Genomic DNA, 22,921 nt, shown 5'->3' on the forward strand with positions numbered 1-22,921 from the left:
AAAAGTTGAAAATGTGAGTTTCATTTTTGTAATTTCGTTATCTACATTTTAAAAGAGTCGTAGTGGGACTTTATAAAGAAGAGAAGTGATAAAAGTGGGACTTATATTGTTAACTATTTTTTATAAAACCCTTTTTTTTTCTTGTTCCCCAACCCCTCACTATCAGTGAGTATCACGTGTTTTATTTATTTTTATCTTGCAAACAAATGAAGCGTAAGTGTTTTAGAAGGAATGTTATCTTGCGTTATTTGAGAGACAGTCCAAGTCCTCAGTGCAGCTGGATTGTTATAGGTGCCCAGATGGGAAATAGAACTTGCACCAACAGGCGTGCAATTGAGAATTGCATATATTCTATCAACACCACTTCTTGATTGTTTGCATTGTCAATGTCAATTCTTGAGAAGAGACCACAAAAAAGCAATTGACCGAGTGGTCTCTTGAAAAGACGATCACTCCAGACTGTAAGATCTACCAAGGTTAGATTAAGTTGGCGTGTCCCTCCCTCCCTCCTCCCTATCCTTCTCTAAAAGGGATTATCTTGTTGAGGGCCCCTCTAATTTGGATTCAGATGGGTTCACTGCCGAGATTGCCGTGGCCGAATGGACGAGAATAGTGTCTGTAATATCTCCATCAAATGAAGATACAGAGGCCATGACTTAGGATCACAGAAAATGCGATCGGCACTTAGAAATGTCCTGCTTAGACCCAAAACCAAGAGAAAGATGTTAAAGCCCGCCAAGAAAACCAAACGACTGGGCAAAACCTGCCAGAAAATCAGCAGCGGTTCGCTTCATTACCTAGACGTTTGACCTCTGCACTTATAATCTGATCCGAAACCTCCTAAACTTCTTTTCTGTTGCAATGTTTGACAGAAATCGCCAGTAAAAGAAATTTCTAATGAAGTACTATTCAATGATATCCTCATGACACTATAAATTTGGGAGTTTTAGTGGAACCTAACCGAGATACATGGGTGGTATTTCTTGCCTTCAGACCCACAAAATATCGTATTTCTCTGTTAACTTTTATTGGGACAGAATTGTGTGTGCATGTGATGATTTCATTAATGATGAAACAGTTACTGTACAACAGCTGAAGATGACTCTGATTCAGACAATTGATTGCCGGTATCGCCAGAGCTTCTGAAGTTCATTTTCAGTCAACTTCAAGCACTACTTTACCAAGAATGAGCTTCTTGTCTTTTGCCTCATGAGCCTCTCTAACTTCAGTGATTGGAAATGTTTTGTCCACTGGTATCTTTAGTTTCCCAGCTTCTAATAACTTTCGAATCTCATGTAGTCCTTCAAAGTCGGCCCTCATATATGTCCACCAATACCCTGCAACACCAAAACAACAATATAATGATATTAATTGATAAACATAAGCATAAACTTAGAACCAGAATGAAGTGTAGTATGAGTAAGATGAATCTTGTTTTTCACTCTCCAACTTGCAATTCTGTATTGTGTCTATTCAAGGATCTTCAACAATGATCCTTCAATCAAGATAGAATGCAAAGGAAGTCCTCCATTGCAAAACTAATGGGTGAATAGGTGGCCAGGATAGCATATTTTATGATGCACCACATTATCAATATGCAACTCCAATCAGTGATCAGAGAACTAACGCAATTTACCAAGTAGAAATGGTGACAATCACTAAAAAAAGAAAAAAGAAAATAGGTATGTTGTTCCTTCTGAAAGGTACCAATGACTCACTTGGTCAAAACTCAGTATGTTTTGACAGGTTCTGTAGTAGGGCCAAACAGGTGACCTGGTACCTAATCACGAGCGAAAAGGATATTGCAACAACAATTAATACATACAATTTTTTATGTTAAAGAAACCATGGTGCAAAGACATAGTGCTTCAACGCATTATTATCCAAGAATAGGACAGTACCTGTAACATCTACAGTCATGTGGAAATCAGCCATAAAAAAGAATTAAATGAGCAGTCCATATCAGTAATTGAATAGGACACCTGGTGGATCAGCCATGTTTTATTGCTCCTTACCACCACATTAAGTTTCTAAAAGGGTAAGAGCATCATACTGGACATGCACCAAAATCATGACACCCATGGATTCCTAATTTTCTGATTCATGCTCCAGGTACACTAAATTCTCTTCGGCCTCTTCCAACAGTAGGATATACTACCGAAGTACCGCCTTTAATTTTTTCCCTACCAGGCAATGCAGGCACTTGAGCCAGTAAAAGGCTCACGAGGGGAGAAAGAGAACTAGATAACTTGAAACTTAGGTTTCTAAATCCCAGAATTAGAGTTATCCCTTTGGAATTCCAAAAACATGAAGTGCACTATAAATCAGGTTGTCTCCCAATATGGTAGAAGGATAGAAAGAAGACAGTCTAGATAGCCTCTCAGGGCAAAATCAAAACTCATCTATGAAAGTCTATGCTGGTGATTGCTAATTGAGTCCAGTCCTAGTCTCACAAAGAAAAACAAGTTGAATCATTGAGATAATTCTACCAGTTGATTATGACAGTGAGGCAAGTCACATGCAGCTAAAAAAACATTGTCATATTGAACATTTTAAAAAGAAGTTATAGGAGGAAAATTCTGGTTAATCAAATTTTATCTATTGCTTAGTTCTTTACCTATTCCATGGGAATAACGGTACTGAATTTGTTTTTTCAATAAAAAGGCAGTGGACGTAGGAATCCCCACAAATATTCCGTATCTATCAGCCATAGATCCTGCCTCTCCCTACAACCAAAACAAATATAGTTTTGAATATTTCACCATTCAGAGAGAACTATAAGATAATTCATCTGAAAAGAATCTAATAGAACACCTCCATCCCCTACCTGCAGTGTCATGTAGTTCCCACCTCGCTTTAGAAAGTTGATGCCTAATGTTTCAGTTACTGGTACACCAATAGTGTCCAGAACAGCATCGAACTGTCCTTTAATTGCCAGTTCAAAATTCTGCAAATCAGCCAAGACATTAGTAATTGCACTCCCAACTCCCCCACCCCACCCCACACCTTCAAGGCAATAGCATAACAAGAGTTAATATCCAAAGGAAACTAAAAGAATAATACATCCAATCCATAGCACATTAGTTCTTTACCTCTGTTGTATAGTCAACAGCCTGTTCAGCACCAGCTGCCAGAACTCCTTCTAAGCTTTGGCTTCCACATGTAACTGAAACATGGCACCCTGAAGCTACAGCAAGCTGAGTTGCAGCTAAACCTACTGCTCCTCCACCCAACACCAACAGCCTCTGTCTAGAGATATAAGATTGTGGTAATAATTAGGGGCTGTACACATTATTCAAAGTCCAAAAGCCACTTAGACATTAAGAGAAAACTCTACTAGTCCATCCTCTATATGAAAAAACTAGCTGCAAAAGATGAGCACAAAGGAAAAGCATGATTAAGGCTCTAATGAACTAATCAAAGACATTGTGATTTCAGCAGCTTATTTTATTGAAACACCAATAAGGAAACAGGTTTGAAGTCTGCTACTTTAAAGCTCATCTAGGAAAATGACATACTCTATAATTAGGAAACTTGAAGAAGGACAAGACAAAAAACAAACTGAGTTTAAATCAAGAGCATCCGGAGCACAAAACATGATTAAAATTTCAGCCCTTCCATTTTCTCTTCTAATGACTGGGAAAAATGTGTTTTCCTAGTGGGAGGTATAAGTTATGTAAGTAGCACAAAAGATTCTCACCAACCATAGATTGACTTCATAATTAGTACAAAAAATAGAGTAAACCTTGTTACCAGTTGCCAACAAGAATTCCAGAACTTGTTTAAGATCCCAGACAAAGAAGTCAATGGTCTAGTTGTACAACACCCCGCAAAAGATCATAATCATCCCAGCTAGAAAAACTTTTTAAGCAATTTCTTACCAGCTGCATAACTGTAACTGCAACCACTAACTAGTGTTTTGGCATGTTTTTCTACCCCCAAAAAGAAGAAAAAAAAAAAAAAGAGAGAGAGAAATAAAGAAAGAAAGAAAAGGTGATATGTTACAAATCTGGGCATATAAATGTTTCCATCAATCCTATATATAGATAACAGTCTGATTTGCCATGCACACTTACCCGCTCTCAATCCTTGCAGTACTTTTTATAGCACGCCATGCAGTCAGTGCAGCAAAAGGAATTGCGCTTGCCTCCTAGAAGATCAGACAAAAATTGGGCCACTATAAGTTTGCAAGATTAGCATACAAATGCAATTTAAAAAGAAAAGCTAGACATCTTGAAACAACATCCAGTGATATGCAGAAAAGTAAAGCTAAAAAACACAGGGAGGAATCCAAGTTAGAAAGCAAATTACTGATAGAAAGAAAAAAAAAAAAAATGGAAGTTATGGAGTATGTATCTAGCAATACTGATGGCAAACACAAACTAAATAAAGCCATGGCATTTAAAAGGAATTAACCTTGAAAAATAAACTTATTAAGAATGGAAGATGCAATGCAAAAAACAATGCCATTGTTGTATATGACAGGCATTTAAATAACTTCAAAAGATGATCAACAACTTACCACGTGTGTAACAGAAGGCGGTTTCATGGTAAGTTCCTCTTCTGAAAGAATGGCATAGTCAGCATAAGTGCCTCTCGCAGCAGTTGGATGGAGTGCACCAAAGACTTCTTGGCCAATGCGTAAGGATCTCACTGAACCTCCAACTGCTGCCACTTCACCACTGATATCTCGACCCAAGATTAGGGGAAGAAGTGGTTCAAATATTGAACGTCCATAGCCAGATCGCATCTGAAAATGAAATTGGAAAAGAGAAAAAAAAGGGTTCAAAGCGGATCACAAGACACAGGAAGGCAGAATGTATGTCTAGGTAAGTTTCTTGAAGAAATTAATATACTTCAAAAAGCAAATTTCAGAAGCCAAAAAGTTGCCCCCGTCCAAAATCATATCCAAGCAACTTAGACATATAAAGATAGTTACATGCTTCGAGTTTCTTTTCCTTCATTTTATTTCCATAATATTGGGTAGCAGCGATAGTTTGGAATTTTAAGCTTACAATTTTGTTAGTAGAGTTAAATCATTTTTGCCCCTTTTCAGCTGGGACAACTGATTCTAGTTATATTCTAAGTCATTCCACTGTCGTTCAAGTTAAACACCTGTTCTGATAACTTGAATCAGCAACATACCTCGAAAGATCAAATACTCAAGTCCTTAGTGACCCACTTTCAGAAAGGCAGGGAAAAATAGCCTTGTTCATCACCAAAGGATACGTACACTGGAACATCATTCTCCTGATTGGGAGAAAGCTCTGATAACCAACGATGCTTCTCAAGATTATTTCTCACTAGGTTTGTTTAATAGTTCTTTGGTCCATCATTGTTCTAAATTCTACACTCCTGAAAAATACTTCAGAAAAGTGCAAGAAGATCAAAAGCAACTAGCTCTGATGCCTCTGTCTAATGGTAATATGAACTCCTTAACTTCCCACATAGATGTAGGAAAGTGGAAGCTTACTACAGGTTTCTCAATTTTATGCAATCTCCAAGGTTCTTCCAAGAAAATGATTGAATCAAAACAAACCTTAAATCCAATACTACCTTTCAAAGACAATGTGAACTTTACTAACTCCCCTTCCAGGTATAAAACAGAGTATCAATTCATGCCTCATTAGAAAACAGAAACTAACTTCATCGATCACAAATATTCCAACTAAAGAGTTATTTATTGGCAAAACAAACATAATATATAATTTCTTTTCCGGAATGATAAACAATACAATTGAAAGATCTCATTCAAAAAAACAAGATGTGGTTCTGAAAAGCAAGAAAAACATTTTTCCAGTTCAGAAAAAAAAAGGGGGGAGGGGAGGGGGGGGGGGGGAAACAAAAGCTTATAAACTTATTCGGTTCTCCTCTCAACTCTTGGCTAGCTCCATATAAATTTCCCAAGAATAAAACGATAAATTTAAATTTGTGCCCATATATTCAAAGCTAAGGTTCTTGAAATGCAAGAACCAAGAGTTCTTCCAGAACATACAACTTTTTTTTATGAACATCAAAGTAGGACTCACATTAGAAACAGACATGCAAGACTTACGCGTGTATCGAGAGGATTGATCGAGACAGCGCGAGTACGAACAAGTACTTCGTGAGGCTTTAGATTCGGAACTTCCACATTGGGACGTACTTCAAGAACTTCAGGGCCGCCAAATCGCGGAACAACCACCGCTCTGCAACTGGTGACAATAAACCTAATATACCCCAGAGAGCGCTGCAATTCAGCATCCACAATCGATCTTCTGAAGCCAGAGAGATTCCACAGAGGCATTGTCCACGATTTCTAACTGATAAAAGATCTTCACTGTAGAGAACTCTATACCAAAACGTGCTGGGAGAAAAGGAAAAAATGGATCAAGGAAATGAAATGAAGAAGAAGACGAATATAAAGGTCGAAAGGAAGGAAAAATTTGAGCTCGAGCCTTGAAGAACGTGTATGTGTTTTCATCCACGGAGCTTCAGCCAAATTTAGCCTGCACTGGCGGCTGTTGGCAATAAAAAGGTCGTTATGCTTTGGTTTTCTCATAAATCTATGTTTTTTTTTTGGTAAGAATAAATCTATGTTTTCGATTAAGCTTAAGGAATGCTCTATAGACTACTCTATAGTTTATACCTTCACACATTCCACAAGGGTGTTACCCCCCCCCCCCCCCCCCAAAACAAAAAAAAAAAAAAAAAAAAAACAAAAAAAACAAAAAAATGGAAAATTGGTATTTATAGAACCTCAGTATAGGAAAATTTCCTTCATCCACTGTATTTAAAAAAATTTAAATATAAAATTTACGCATGAGTCCTCTTAGTGAAGCCAAAACTCTTATTGTTCAGGTGCCCCCATTCTGCTATTACTTAGGAGTTATCTCCAGTAAGATTAAATATTATGCTTTTTCATAGCAACGGTTTCAGGGATTGGCCTCATTTTATCAAGGATCAATTTAGAGGGAGGTAGGCTTGCAGGATATTGATCGTTTGTGGACTTCTATTATCGGGCAAATGTGGAAAACAAGGAATGGTTCCATCTTTAGGCATGAGATACCAAATCCCATGCGATTATAGTTGCTGCGAATCATATACAGGCAGAGAGTATTTTCTGTAACTCAAGTTTGGTGAGGGATCCTAAACCTCCACCTCAGTTTCTAGATGTCATGCACCCGCCACAGCCACACCATTTTGTTGTTCATATTGACAGGATGTGTAAAGAGTCCACAAGGTAGGGGGGGGGGTCAAGTGGTGGCTTTGAGGCTATCAGGTGCAAATTTGGGTCTTCTTTTTCAGCTTCATCCATGGAAGCCGAAGGTCGTCGTGATGCACCCCACTTTGTGTTGGCTATAAGGCTTAACTGAATTACAATACTTTGACTGCCTACCACTTGTCTCTTGGGTGAATGGATCGCAAGTGCAAATACATTGGGTGACTTCCTTGATTTTTGGAACATGGTTTTGAGTCCGTTCAGTTTCGCCACTTTGCTCATGGATTTCCTTGCATCTAGTTGTTCTAGGTTGAAGTTATCAAAGGTTTGGGGGGGGGGGGGTACTACACCACCTTTTATTCTTGATTGTGCTATTTGTAATACTTGGCTATTTAGGTCTGCTAGGTCTCCTGTAAAAAATTGCATCTAGGTTTCAAGTCATCGAACACCAATTTGAGACTTGTTAAGTTTGTCCGTGAAATGACAAAATATTCATAATTTTAGAGTTTTTTCGTACTAAAGTTTAATTACTATTCTTCATTTTTTTTTCAACTTCTTTAAAATTAATGAGTTTTTATTTATTTATTTATTTATTTATAGGTTGCACATTATAACAAATGTTAAACTCTAAGTACCTCACTATAGTGGCTTAAATTACAATTGCATACTTGCAAAATTTCAAGTTGCTCACAGTTAGACTTTCATCCAAGATTCTATTAAGTCACATGATAAATAACCATACTACCCTTGCCTCTCTTTGAATTGTAAGGTCACATTTCCCCCCTCCTACTGTGTGTCTTTCAAGAATGTAACGGGGAAGGAGATTAGACGTGGTAAACTAGACAATGGACTCTACTTGTTGGAATTGAATGGAGCCTCTTCTTCTGCTATGCTCGCTACTCCTCATCAGGTCAATTTGTCAGCTCTCCACCAGTGGCATTGTAGGCTAGGCCATCCCCCTATAGGAACTCTAAGAAAAAAATTTCCCAATTTAGTCTCATCTTGTCATAGGGAATTTTTTTGTGAACCTTGTGTTTTTGCTAAACAGACTCATCCAAGTTATTTGCCTTATAATAATAATATAAGTTCTATTCCTTTTATGTTAATTCATAGTGATGTGTGGGGGCCTTGTCGTCACATATCTATTACCGACCATCATTTTTTTGTTACTTCTATTGATTGTTATTCACGCTTTGCATGGATTTATCTTATAAAACAAAAAAAATGAAGTTTTCCGATGTTTTCAAGATTTTCATAATATGATTAAAACTCAATTCAATGCTATTGTGAAGGTCCTTCACAGTGACAATGGAACCGATTATAGTGAAAAAGAATTTTAGAGATACCTCTTTGATTGTGGCATAAAACATTAGACTAGTTGTGTTGATACTGTGGCCCAAAATGGAGTGGCCGAACGGAAGAACATGCATCTTTTAGAGATTGCTTGTTCTCTTCTAATGGCCATGAATGTTCCTGACCAATATTGGAGTGACGCAGTTCTCACTGCATCATACCTCATGAATAGGATGCCTAGTAGAATCCTTGCCTTCAAATGCCCCAATGAGGTCCTTCAAGGGACATCTTCCTTTATAGTTCCGCCAAGGATATTTGGTTTTGTGTGTTATGCCAGAACTTTGACCCACAAGAGTAAGTTAGAACCTCGTGGCCTCCACTGCATTTTTCTGGGGTATTTTGCTACTCAAAAGGGTTACAAATGTTACCATCCTCCTTCAAGGAAGACACTAGTGTCCATGGATGCCATCTCTAATGAGTGTACTCCTTATTATACACCTCTCCAGGGGGAGACTCCAAGAGTAGAGGTGTTTTTTTCCCACTTTGGATGTTCCTGTCACATATAGAGACCTACCAACCCTAATTCAACCTCAGTTAGAGGTTCAGGAAGAGATTCCTGAACAAGGGGAGCATTTAGCCAGCATACATGTAGACACCCAGTCTTCCCTTTTCCCATGTGAACCTTGTGAGGATCCTATCCAGGGGGAGACCACTCCTGTAAGGCACACTATTGAGGTCTTTCAAAGGCAAATTGACCAAAGCAAGGATGTGCAAACCTATAAGAGGAAGAAAACCAATTGGCAATAGCAGGTAGAGAAAGTTGACATGTTACCACTTCAATCTCCTAATCCAGATTTAGGTCCTATAAGTATCCTAGAGGTATCTTCTTCTGACCTCCCTATTGTTGTTAGAAAAGGAATCATATAACGTACTTAGCATCCTATAGCTAAATACATTTCCTATGATTCTTTGTCTAACTCCTACCAAGCTTTCATATCTATTGCATTTGTTCCAAAGACTTGACAGGAAACCTATGCTAATAAAAATTGGAAGGCAACAATGGTAGAGGAAATGTAGGTTATGAAGAAAAATGGTACTTGGGAGTTGGTTACTCTTCCTTTAGGGAAACAACCGGTAGGTTGTAAGTGGGTGTTCGTGGTAAAACTAAACATGGATGGTTCAGTCAACCGATTGAAGGCTAGATTGGTTGCAAAAGGGTTCACTCAGACTTATGGAATTGATTATCAAGAGACCTTTGCTCTTGTTGCAAAATTGAATATAGTCAGGGTCTTGTTATCGTAGGCTACGAATCAAGATAGGGATTTACATCAATTAGATGTAAAGAATGCATTTTTGCATGGAGAATTGAAAGAAGAGGTCTACATGGAAATCCCATATGGATTCTCTAACAGCAAAACAAAAGGGAAGGTTGGTCGGTTGAAGCGGTCAATTTATGGGTTGAAGCAATCTCCCCAGTGTTGGTTTGGATGCCTCCAAAAAGCTGTGACATCGATAGGTTACAAGAAAAGTAATGCTGATCATACTCTCTTTGTGAAAAGGTCAGGAACTCACATCACGCTTCTTATAGTCTATGTAGATGACATTGTCATCACTGGGAATGATGGGGGAGAAATACAAAAGCTGAAGAGCTTCCTCAGCAAGGAATTTGAGGTTAAAGATCTAGGGAAACTCAAGTATTTTTTGGGAATTGAGGTCGCTAGATTAGAAAAAGGCATCTATTTGTCCCAACGCAAGTATATCCTAGACTTACTTTCGGAAGTGTGAATGTTGGGATGTAAAACCATGGATACCCCCATTGAAGTAGGCATTAAGCTTAAAGAGAAAGAGGGAGTACCAGTAGATAAAGGGAGATATCAGAGGTTGGTTGGAAAACTAATTTATTTATCTCACACCAGACCTAACATTGCTTTCTCAATAAGTATAGTGAGCCACTTTATGCATGACCCATACTCGATTCATATGAATGTTGTTATTAGAATACTTCAGTATTTGAAATCCACACCAAGAAAGGGAATACTTTTGCCACCCTTAGATTTTTGAAAGTGGAAGCTTATACAGATGCTGATTGGGCTAGTTCACCTGACAGAAAATCAATATTAGGATACTGTACATTTGTTGGGGGCAATCTAGTAACCTGGAGAAGCAAGAAGCAAAATGTGGTGTCATTGTCTAGTACAGAGGCCGAGTATAGATCCATGGTTTGAGGAGTATGTGAACTTTTATGGCTGAAGGGTTTATTAGAAGATATTGGGTTTCGTGTTACAAGTCCCATGATGTTATATTGTGACAACAAGGCTGCCATCAGTATAGGCAATCATCCAGTGCAACATGATCGTACAAAACATATTGAGATAGATAGATTTTTTGTCATAGGAAAGTTGGAACAATGGCTAATATGCATGCCTTTTGTGAGATCTAGAGATCAAGTAGCTGACATCTTTACTAAAGGATTGAAGGAAGGAGATTTCTACCCTATTTTGAGCAAGTTGGGCATGATTAACATCTATGCCTCAACTTGAGGGGGAGTGTTGGTTGGTTCGGTTTATTTGTGGGTTGGTTTAATTATAAGTTGTGGTTCAAGTTATTATTATTCAGTTGGTTAGTGAGGGTAATTATGTAACTTTGTATATTTCACATTATTATAAATAGAAAGCTTAGGGGTCACATTGATTACCTAAGGATTCAATTATTTCCATAGTTATTATAGTAGTACCATCAAGATTCACATGTTGGAGGGGGATTTGATCAATGGCTTCTTCAAGGAGAGGGTCCAAATTGACCTCTGGATGAGGAATCTTGGGATCTAGAGTTGTAGGCGAAGTAGGATGAGGAACTTGATGTGAAAGAGATTGGGCTTCATCCTTTGGAGAAAGGGTAGGGGCTTCCTATGAAGACTGCATCTAGCTAAATACTGGGATGTTCAGCCTCTCACAGACATCTTCAGGCCTTCAGACATCTAGAGTTTAGCATTGAAAACAGAGCCCTTGTAGGCCTTCTCCAAGGCATCTTCAGGTAGCCTCTCAACCACGAGCTTGAAGGCTTCATCCAAGCCCATTCCGAAGCTTGGAAGAGCTGCCTCTAGCACTTCTTTCTTAAACTCATCAGATCTCCTGAAGTCTGTCATGGCCTCTTCCCAATAGCCACAGGCTTTGTCAGTCAACTTCTGCACTTCCTCTTGCATATGAGTCAGCTCGTTTTGCAAGGCCTGCTTCTCATAACCTAACTTTAAGCATGAAGCTGTTTGAGCATCCTTCTCTTGTTGGAGTGTGGCCAAGGTGCTCTCCAATTCTTTTACTTGGATGTAAAGTCTGAATTTCTCAGCATCCACTTCCAATTTCTCTCTCAAAGATCTTCTCTGGCCTTTGTTGCTGCCTTTCTCTCTCTCTCTCTCTCTCTCACAATCTCATCCCTACAATCCCTATAATGGGTGTAGTTCTTACTAAGCTTTTCATTTCTCTCCTCCAGAGAGTCCACCTCTTTATTAAACTTATTCATCTCTGGCAATGGCCTGTCAAGCTATGCCGGCAAGACCTCATTTTGATTATGGTGCTCCCCCAAGCTCTTGGTAAGCTTTGAGATTTCCGGAGGCTAGGTATCTACTCCTTCTAATCAATCCTTCAGTTAGATTAAAAGAATAGTACATATTCCTGAGGGACAGAAATAATTAGTCTTCAATGGATAGAGGAAGGAAAATACTCAAAACCATGCAAAGATGAAGATCTAGGGTACTTACTGGGCAACTTGAGAAGTCAAAGAGGCCAAGGCGAACCAGTCACATTGCTTTTTGTCCTTTAAAGGCATATAGTGCTCCATCCATTCTCTGGTCTTTGATGGTTTCCAATGAGTCCATCCCCCTCAGAGATTTTCCATTGGGGCACCCAGTAAGATGGAGGGGGCACTACTGGACTGTCAAAGGAATCCTCTCCCCCAGGCATGGTAGCTAAAGGAGACACTGGTGCCTCTAGTGCTTTTGGTACCTTTGTTGCTATTGTTGCTACAATTGTTGTTGTTGGTACTACTGTTGCTATTGCTGTTGTTTTTGCTGCTAATGGAGAGAAACTTCAGCAGCTGGAACTTTCATAGGGATCTTTGAAACCTTAGAAGTGGGGATCCTGGTTGATGAGCTTGCCCCAAGTGTTTTGGAAGCAGTGTCCTTTGGGGCCTTTTCCCCAATGGTGATCCCAGGAAGAGATTGCCTTGATACCATTAGAGGAACACCTTTTGGGCCTTTCCTTGATTCACTTGCCATAATCATTTTTTCCTTTCCTCTAGTAAGGGGAGGGGACGCAGGATGCTTACAGCTCTCCCTAACTGCCACATCACTACTCCGAGGAGTCTCCTGGAAAGTGAATCAACAGGGCTAATTTCAAGAGAAGTATCAACAGGGGTCTTGTCCTCTTCAACTACTAACCTGTCTGTTTCTTCTCTTACTTCCTTGGTAATCTCCTCAAGAGTCTTCAACTCAGAGTCTGGTGGAATCTTGGTAATAGGGCTAGGAAGTCCAGTAGGTGGGGCCAATGATCCGGCTCCAGTGCCTTTGATTTTCTCACACTCCACCCTAGCTGTGGTCTGTGCCTCCCTGTAGCACTGAAGAAGAGCTTCCCTATCCAGAGGCATGTTGGGAACTACAAAAGATAGAAAAAACTTTTTAGTTCAAGAAAACACAAAATGTACTGATTCCCTGATAAAGTTTAGGGAGTGGAAGAGGGTCAGGGGGCTCACCAGTCATGATTTCCTAGAGCAACAAAGAAGCTTCAAAGTCCATCTCTCGGCCATGAACTGTGACCCCCCTTCCCTTAGTTAAATTTCATAAGAGCACATTTCTTCTTCATTCAACGAAGGCTTGACATTCAACTTCTGGATGGAGCTTCTGGATAGGTATGGCCAGGCAGAAAGGGCACATTCCTAAGGAGCTTTGAAGGCAATATACTTGTCCCTCCACCTCTTGTAACTATTGGGGAGGGTTTTATCCTCTAGGACCTTGAGCTTAAGAGTGGAAGTACCTCTATTGCTGAAGCTGTACCATCCCACTCTCTCCAGGGCCCTAAGAGAAGAGACCCATCTAAAGAAGTTCATGTTATACTCTATGCCTAAACGCTTACAACATCCCATAAAGCCCACGAGATACCTCCAACCATTGGGAGCCAACATCCCTGGATTTAGACCATAATATTCAAGGGCTTGCATAACAAAAGCGCAAAGAGGAAGTCTCAGGTCCCCTTAGCATAGAATCCAAATAGAGAGGGATTTCTCCCTCTCCCAACAGATTAGCCCTCTCACTAGGACCAGGGAGTCTTACAGGAAAATTCACGGGGATCCTAACGGCTGCCTTCATTAATTGAACATGATGAGGATGAAGAAGACCGGGGTATCAAAGGGGCCCTGACTTGGGACCAAAGGTATAATGTTTGATGGTTGAAGTGCTTTGGGACAATACCTCATAGGCCATTTCCACTTCAGCAGAACTACCAGATGTAGCGTCTTCGCGCCGTGACACTTGTGGCTCACCAGCAGAACTAGTGGCCATGCCAAGTGAAGGAGAGGGGGCAGAGAACCTACCTTCCCTGTCTGAAGGGTCTCGTCTAACTCCTACCTCTTTCTGGGGGTTCGGAGAGTTTTTGGTGCTAGGCTTTGTAAGTGAAGTGGTCTTCTTTGCAAGTTTTCTACCCATTGTACTGTTTGAAAGTTAGACATACGAAAAGGAGAAGGATTGCGAGCTCTTGAGATGCATTGGTTTGAATAGGAAGTTGCAGAGTTTGCAAAAGCAGGAAGTACAGTGAGAAGAAAAAGTTAAGAATATGAAGTTCAATTTATAATGGTTTTGGGGCCAAATCAATGTCTCAGATTCTTTTCAATCAAAGGTCCTCAAGCTTTGACGCTTCAGTTTCACAAAGACGTTATGATGAATAGGACACATGGAGATAAAGTAAACACATTGAGCATCATGTGTCCCATTATGAGTAACGTGGTTAAATGACATAACCAGCAGATAATGTCAGGTAGGCACGAACTTATCCAGATCTTGAAACTCTCCAATAAGATATTTTGCCACCTTTTAAGAAGTTGCTTCGACTTCTTGGATAACCCTTGTCTTCGAAAACTTTGGAGCTTTGGCAGAGTACTCTTCATAGCAAGACTTGCTATAAAGACTAAGGGGCTAGTGTTATGGTCATTACGGTCCAAATCTCTGTACCAGGTTAGGCCACTTGAACAGAACCAAGGGCTCAAGCTTGGTCCAAGATAGTTCAATTAATGCTTCTCAGTTATGGGACTTCTCGGAGGAGATGTCAGCTGAGAACTCAAGAATCATACATCACAGTGACACATAGCTGTCATCATGTGACTTCTCGGTAAAAACAGTGCTGACAACAGGTTTGGCGTGTCTTCTATCCAGACATCAGTCACAACATTTAATTCAACATTGAATGCAGTGAGAGACATTAAATGCTCATTGTTGACAAGGAAGCTTCTCACTCAACCCAAGCTTACCTCGAGCCTTGCACCTGCACCTTTTTGTCTCCCCAACTGCTGGCTAGTGTCACATCAGTATCAATCTGAGACTGACTGCTTGACTCACCAACAAGATTTTCCATTGACGTAAAGATCACACGGTTTGACTTGTTGCACAAGCTTCTCTAAGAAGTCATCTCCACCCTCCATTCAAACATGTGAGGATCGAAGGGTTGTTAAGCATCCTTATCCTCCAAAGGTATGGACCAACTGCATATATAACCTCACTACACACGAGTAACGGATAGAGGACTTGAATACTCCAGCCATTATTCTCCTGCATTAACTCCTGAAGAACATTCTCTTCTTCAATCCCTTAGGCAGTTATGCCTCAAGGGGAGTCTCTAGTTTTCTTACTTGAATTGACCTTGTCACATCCACCCAGCCGGTACCCTTACCTGACATACCCTAGTGTGTGATCCATAGCCCCGAAGAACAAGTATCAAGGAAATCATCCTCCCACATACACAATAACATAATCATGAACAAGATATAATCAATGTAACATTATATAAGTAAAGAGATCAATATAAGAAGAGAGAATGACAATATAATCAGAATGCGGAAAGAATGATACCAATATAATAATCAAAATGTAGAGTGTGCGGAAAATAATTTCACATATCACAGTGGAAATGTAGCTCGAAAATTAAAAAGGAAAGATTACAACTGATTCCCAAAAAGAGAAAAAGAAAAGAAATAATCAAACTAAACTAAGGTCTCTTCTGACTTATAAAGTGTATCTTCATAAACATAAACTAGAGAAACTAAACAAGGCCACTTCCACTCCAAGGTAGGGATCTTGGTACGTAACATGATCACATAAGGGATCTTCACCATAATATTCATAACTGCTAGCACCTTGAGAGTAGTTTGCATCATCGGCTTGCGCTTCATAATACTGGCCATCATACTCGTCAGTATCTGTAGAATAATCTAATAAAGATATTTGTACAAAAAGGAGTGAGTTCAAAAGAACTCAGCAAGGCAAGTTATATCCATAGAAACATAAATAACATGATAGCAAAACATAGCAGATGCAATATGATATGAAACAAACAATGCATGTATAAGTCTAACTCTATGTATGCTGGTCTCTATAGGTAGACATGCTTTAAATCATAGCACCATACTTCTTTGGGTAGGTCTTAAATCACTCCCCCTCAACCATCTTGGTATCTTGGGTTTGCCGGTGGTAGTTGGGTCATGCATCCCTCGGGATATTCCATGGTTGGGTTTAGGTCACCGTTCTCTCACATCACCATTGGTCTAAGTATTGGCGATGTCAAGATAAAGCCTAGCCCAATGCGAGTCATCTACTTGGTTATATCAAGTCAGAGTTAGATACGTCCATTCCTCGCCCCGGGCGATCCTTTCCGGTATCCTTCTCACTAGAGTCAGCGTATCCTATGGCTACAACCAACTCAGACTACAGATTGGTCATCCATAAATAATAGATGGGAAGCTCTCATGTCCTCTCACAGGTTGGCTACCGGTCTTGAGCGCCCAGGAACCCAAGTCTACTATTTGCAACCCCTACCAATAAATGGCCCCCACAATGTGATTCATGTCCTTTCATGGGTTGGCTACCGATCTTGAGCGCCCACAAATCCCCATTGCTACCACGGGTTACCTAGTCTCAATACCCTTCCAAATCGGGTCTGATATAACGGGGACATCCTAGCCAAACACCGCTAGACAAGCCCTAGGTATGACAACCAATAATCCGGGAAAGCGTTAAAGGGTACCATCATAAATATCCCATACTATTCCCATTGATGTCTAAGGATAGAAATGTCAAAAGGACACTACCCAATCCCAAATCATACCTAATCAGTCACATTCCCAATTCAGTAATAACATACACAACTGATATCTCATCATATAGAAGAATACATATAAACATGATCAATCGAATATGTAAATGACAAGAATAAGTGTTCATAAATAATAAAGAAGTACTTGAACAAAGTACTATTGTACTTGAAGTACTTACAGCAGTGATATCATGCTAAGAAAATATAAGAATGGTAGTGAATCTAAGAAAATTCCCAAAATAGAAACTAAGATTCATGCAATCTATGTTAATATGGAAACAGCTGTCCTTACCTTCGATGAATATCCGAAGATCAAAGAGAATGGTTCCAAAGTTAGCAAATAAACCCTAAACAAGCATATATACATCATTAGGAAAGAGGCCTAGAAGATTATAGGTCAAATGGATCAAATCGAACGAAAAACACAGCTACTGTCAGCCTTGGTCTATTGGGTGGTAGCTTGGTCCAATCGACCAAGTAATCGACCACATGAACAATATGCAGTAGAAATCAGAATTTTGATCCGAAACTCATCTTCTTGAACTTGAAACACTCTGAAATTTCAGAGGAAATTAGGAACAGTAATCTAAGACTAACTAACATAGATTAAACACCAACAATGGTAAAAAACAATACTTACTAATTTGGAAACATGACTTTCTAATTTGGTAAAAATCATAGTTTTCAATGAAAAAAAGCTATGAACTCAAGAGAGGAACTAGAGATGATAAGATCTCATTCTAGTAGAACATAAACAGTAGATCATACATGAATCTAATATGAAAACAGATCTAACATGCTAGATAAATCAAATCGAAAGAATGATCATGGCTTTATGAAGAAATCAAAAGAATCATGGCTATGATCAAGTACGAAGATCATTGGAATGAATGGAGATTCATTCCCAACCTTGAATACTGTAAAAGAGGTGTTTGCAGGGATGCAATACCTTCTTCATAATCATAGTACAAAGATTAGATCATGCAAAAGTAAATCAGTAACAAGTATGAGAGATTACTAACCTTGGTTGAGGAGCAATCGATGAAAAACTTGAAAACTTGCGAGTAGATCTTCTTCAATCACAAGAGAGGTTTTGAGAGGGGTTCTCCACGTTCTCTAAGGGTTTTAGAAACAAAAGAGAATAAGAAACACGTACTTCTATTATATAGAGCACCAAAAGACCTAAACTGGAAATCTTGGCAGATTCTGTCCCTGTTGGTCGATTGGCTGGTCGACTGGCCCAGTCAACCAAGCATGTCAGCAAGGCCAAACTAGGGACATCAAGGCCCAAATCTCATCCAAATCCAATGGGCTTCTGCCAACACATCATATGACTTACCTGGTATAGAGAAATGCCTTCAAACCATGTCCAATAAGGCTTCAAGTTCGATCAACTAATCTCATCTTCATCAAGGTGCAGTTTCATCTCCAAATCTATCAAAGCTTCCAAGTATGGAATACCATCATCAAATTCCATGGGTTCTGGGTCAAACATCATGTCTTCCATTGAGATGGCCCATAATTGACTTCTTGCTTTCCTTCGGGTCTTCGGACCTACAAACAACAAGGTTTTTGGGTCAAGCTTAGGGCTGGATTTCATAGACCTAATCATTGGAGTGGCTTCCTGTTCCTAGAAGTGGCCCACTCTCACCATTTTTTTGGTCTCAGGAACCAGACTCGGACCAAGAGCGAACCAAGTAGTCCCAAGCACATTTTCACAACAATACTTCCTCAGTATAAAGACTTTTTCTAGATATTACTTAATGCAAGTCTACCTATGAAAAACATTCCTCTACTAAGTGGAATATGTTGGATGTTAAGTGCTCTTTCAGCCAACAAGAAGTTGAGACTTCATTTTCTTTTGCTTTGTTTTAAACATGTCAACAAATGTCATTGTTGTCTTGTTCAGTTGTTCCTAAAAATTGCTTAAAATAACGGTATAGAAAGGTTAAAAAAGCACATATATATGGAATTACCATATAATTGTGTCACCATCAAATGATGTTCTTGTCAAAATGACTACCAATAGAGCTAGCTTGAGGCCAATGCCAAAAAGCTAGCTTTCTTGTTTGGTTTAGGATTCTTTCACATCGCCCACCTCACCAAAAAAAAAAAAAAAAAAGAGGAAGGAGAAGAAGAAGAAGAAGAAGAAGAAGAAGAAGAAGAAGAAGAAGATATGTGATGCACAAAATCGAGTAAATACTAGAAATTAACAACCTTCTAAACTAACATAGGAGTTGGGCTTCTTTTTTTTTTTTTTTTTTTTTGGGGGGGGGGGGGGTGGTCATGTCTAATGCCAGCACAATGGCTGGGGGGCCCATAGGCCCAAGGGTAGGGGCAGAACCACAATGGGGCTGGGCCATGCCCCCCCCCCCCCGGATTTAAAAAAATTATATTATTATTTTTTAATTTTCTATTTTTTTATTTATTCCTTTAATTTTTCCAGTTTTTTCTCTTCTCACATGTGAAATGTCACTATTTGGCCCCCCAATATTGAGAATAATTTTTAAAAGTAAAATAATTGGCATATATGTCATTCTTAATTAAAACTAACTTCTCAATCCCTTTTTATTCTCCCTTCTCTTCTCTTCTCTTCTCTCTCATCTTTTCTTATTATTTATTCTCTTCTCTTTCTATAAACGTGGGTTAAAAGGAAACTTTTGAAAAAAAAATCTTATTGGATATTCAAAATGTAATTCCTAATTAGAAAGTATCTCCTCTCACCTCTTTTCTTCCTATTTATTCTTGATACAGGAGGTTTTGTACCCGACCAACGTTAGACCCGAGTGGGGCTAAACCCGATACCCAGTCGGGACCTTCACCGACTAACTTAGGAAGAGTGTCACTTACGCTTGACCTATATGGCAACAATGCCCCAGATAGAAGGTCAACTACAAGGATGATAAGCGGGATAGACAACAAGGGAGGGAAGTCAAGGGAGATATAACAGCTTTTGTCAGGGGAACCTGTCCAACCCTGAAAAGGTAGCACATACACTATTTAAACAAGGACTCACCCCTCCGATAAGCATCCAATACACTCTGAACATAATATTGTGTAGCTCTTGCACAGGATCTTAAGCTGTTCACTATCTAACTTAGCCATTGGAGGCGGCTGCCCAGCATACAAGCCAGCCCGCGTCTAACCTTTCTTGCAGGACTCATCGTCTTTGGAACCCAAGGGGGCTTAGTCGGCATCTGAATAATAACTGAGACTCATCAGTTTGTCGCCGTCTATGGGAACGACAATCTTTAGTCATGGCAAGGTAAGGAGCAAATAACGGGCATACTTGGCAAGAGACCGTCGGAGGTAGCCTGAATCTGGACGATCAAACACATTAGGACAATGTGGCCGAACACTCAACTCGAGTGGAAGAGGATCCTCCCGAGGAAAATCAAATACCTCAAAGTCCCCATGGAGAAGGCACGTCAGTAAGGCCCCAAGGGCATGCCACTGTTGCCGCTGTAGATGAAATCCAAAAAGGAATGCTCGAGATTCAGGGGGTCTTGAGGGGATTGGTCCATCAGATTGGAGTCCAACAAGGACCAAGGCCCAACACCCAAACGGGAAGGTTATTCAGAGCTTTCCAAAATGCAAGGAGAACCTGACCATAAGGTGGAATCCCAAGGGGAGGGCGAACCGAAGGCCAAAGATCAATGCAAATAGGTCCTGAGTGCGATCAGAGACAGCCAAATAATGCAAGGATCAGTGCCCTTGACCGCATCTCAGTACCTTCCCGAACTGGAACCCTTCCTCAAAGGAGCCGCCGAGTCAAGAATGAACAAGAAGGGGAGAGTCAACCTCGAGGAGCCCGATCAAGGGTTTCAGTCTCTCAAACATAGTCTAGAAGAGCAAGCACCATGGAGTAGGGTGGAAATGGAACGAGGCAGAATCGCCTCCGGAGAAGGATGGCCAAGGTAGAGCGAATATTAGAGGATTGGGACCATGACGAAGACTTGGATGTTGTGGATCGGGAGCCATTTTCTGATGAAATCATGAACATGCCCCTCCCTTAGAATTTCATCATGCCGACCTTCACTCCATTTGAAGGAAAAACAAATCCGAAGGAGCATATTAGCTACTTCAAGTCAGTAATGACTATGCTTGGTCGAGAGGATGAGTTGCCCTGTCGTACCTTCCCGGCTTCTGAAAGGCCCGACCATTAAGTGGTTCAGTAGCTTACAACCAAGATCAATTTATATTTTCAAGGAACTTGCCCGAAAGTTCATAGCTCGATTTAGGAGTGTGATCGGGAGCAAGAAAACGTTCGATAGCCTATTTGCTATCAGGCAGGGGCGAAGTGAATCAATTCGAGATTTTTTAAAGCATTTTGATGAGGTAGCCATCGAAATCGAGGAGCTAGACAACCAAGTTGCATACAACGCACTCTGGAGCAGCATAACCCATCAAAAACTTCTAGAAGTCTTATTAACGGACACGCCCAAAACTTATAGGACACTACTGCGTAAGTGTCAGAAGCAAGCAAGTGTGTACGAGGTGATAAATGCCCGGGTAAAAGCCGATCGGGAAAGAAGGCCCGAGAACGAAAAGAACCATTCCAGTGATCGGGATAGAGGATCAAAGAGCAAGTGGAAACGAGAGCAGGGACGAGTAAGTTTCACTCCACTCAATGCAAAGCCGTCAGAAATCCTAATGCATATCCATGACAAGAAATCTTTAAAATGGCGCGGGAAATTACATTCTCGACTTGAAGACCAGGATATGAGCAAATACTGCCGCTTTCACAAGGATTATGGCCACCACATTGACAACTGTCGAATTCTCAAGTCAAAGATTGAGAAACTAATCCAAGACAGAAAGCTTGGACAATATGTCAGGGGGATAGGTAAACCTCGGGACAAATCACCAGAACCTAAGAAAAGATCCCAATCCAAAAGCCTAGGAGGAGCCACCAAAAAGGCTGACATAGGAAAAGAAAAATAGGGTTGAGAGGAATCGCCCGTATACGTAATATTGGGCGGCTCGACTGTCGAGTCGATCAAAAAGGCAAAGCGAAAGGATCGATTTGTAGGAGCAGTACATTTTCCAAAAAAGAGAAAAAATCCCGCATGTCTTGGGCCTATAACATTCAAAGATGATGACTTGAGTGGGATAGTGGCACCTCAGAATGATGCTATCATCATCAAGGTATGGATAGCCAATTGGGAAGTCCACCGAGTCTAGGTTGACATGGGATCCTCAGTTGATTTGCTGTCATATGAGGATTTCAGAAGGTTAAAATTAGTGGATGATCTACTGACCCCCTGTGCAACACCACTCTACGGTTTTGCGGGATCTTCAGCAATTGCAGAAGGAACAATCCACCTAGATCTAAAGATCGGGACAGCACCTCAGATAGTCCCAAGTACTATCCCTCATGAAGCAATCATCGCAAGGGATAGGGGGCTAGTGATACGGGAGGTTTTGTACCTAACTAAGGTTTTGTACCCGACCAACATTAGACCCGAGTGGGGCTAAACCCGATACCCAGTCGGGACTTTCACCGACTAACTTAGGAAAAGCGTCACTTACGCTGGACCTATATGGTAACAACACCCCAGATAGAAGGTCAACTACAAGGATGATAAAGCAGGATGGACAACAAGGGAGCGTAGTCTAGGGAGATATAACAGCTTTCGTCGGGGGAACCTGTCCAACCCTGAAAAGGTAATACATACACTATTTAAACAAGGACTCACCCCTCCGATGAGCATCCAATACACTCTGAACATAATCTTGTGTAGCTCTTGCACGGTATCTTAAGCTGTTCACTATCACTTAGCCATCGGAGGCGGATGCCAGGCACACGAGCTGGCCCGCGTCTAACCTTTCTTACATGACTCATTGTCTCTGGAACCCGAAGGGGCTTAGTCGGCATCTGAATAATAACTGAGACGCATCAATTCTATTCTCTTTCTTTTTTCCTATTTATTCTCTTCCCTTTCTAGGTTAAGGAAAATTTGGAAAAAAAAAATCTTCTCAATTAGGTACTTTTTTTTTTTTTTTTTGTTATTGTTTTTATTTGATTTTATATTCTCTATTTCTTTATTTCTTTTGCAATTTTTGTTATTTGATTTTA

The 22,921-nt window shown here is 40.2% G+C and overlaps 2 protein-coding genes across 3 annotated transcripts; one reads left to right on the forward strand and one right to left on the reverse strand.

Moving 5' to 3' along the window:
* Positions 1-882: 882 nt before the first annotated feature.
* LOC149029291 (GroES-like zinc-binding alcohol dehydrogenase family protein) lies at positions 883-6,529 on the reverse strand. 2 transcript variants are annotated; one of them, XM_089141415.1, is made up of 7 exons: positions 6,056-6,525; positions 4,523-4,750; positions 4,077-4,150; positions 3,093-3,249; positions 2,828-2,947; positions 2,618-2,726; positions 883-1,337 (listed from the first exon to the last, which is right to left on the reverse strand). In XM_089141415.1, exons 1-7 carry the CDS (start codon positions 6,284-6,286, stop codon positions 1,156-1,158), a joined length of 1,101 nt encoding a protein of 366 aa, XP_088997541.1. In that variant the 5' UTR covers positions 6,287-6,525; the 3' UTR covers positions 883-1,155. The 2 variants fall into 2 exon arrangements, with proteins under 2 accessions (XP_088997541.1, XP_088997546.1); XM_089141420.1 differs by lacking the exon at positions 883-1,337 and adding an exon at positions 1,346-1,780 and having other exon boundaries at positions 6,056-6,529.
* Positions 6,530-20,958: 14,429 nt separating this feature from the next.
* LOC149029292 (uncharacterized) lies at positions 20,959-21,786 on the forward strand. Its single transcript, XM_089142776.1, has one exon. The coding sequence runs from the start codon at positions 20,959-20,961 to the stop codon at positions 21,784-21,786; it is 828 nt and encodes a 275-aa protein (XP_088998902.1).
* The last annotated feature ends 1,135 nt before the right edge of the window (positions 21,787-22,921 follow it).

The sequence above is a fragment of the Hakea prostrata genome, chromosome 1, assembly GCF_041222555.1.
Source record: "Hakea prostrata isolate BN-2017 chromosome 1, UWA_Hpros_2, whole genome shotgun sequence".
NCBI classification, from domain to species: Eukaryota; Viridiplantae; Streptophyta; class Magnoliopsida; order Proteales; family Proteaceae; genus Hakea; species Hakea prostrata.

What these genes read in the sequence shown, in the direction of transcription:
- LOC149029291 (XM_089141415.1), bottom strand. Translation starts at nt 6,286, where the DNA reads ATGCCTCTGTGGAATCTCTCTGGCTTCAGAAGATCGATTGTGGATGCT. An exon ending in CTGTTGACTATACAACAGAG is followed by an intron (nt 2,948 to 3,092) that starts GTAAAGAACTAA and finishes GCTGATTTGCAG; the next exon opens with AATTTTGAACTGGCAATTAA. An exon ending in CCGTTATTCCCATGGAATAG is followed by an intron (nt 1,338 to 2,617) that starts GTAAAGAACTAA and finishes TTGGTGTTGCAG; the next exon opens with GGTATTGGTGGACATATATG.
- LOC149029292 (XM_089142776.1), top strand. Translation starts at nt 20,959, where the DNA reads ATGAGTTGCCCTGTCGTACCTTCCCGGCTTCTGAAAGGCCCGACCATT.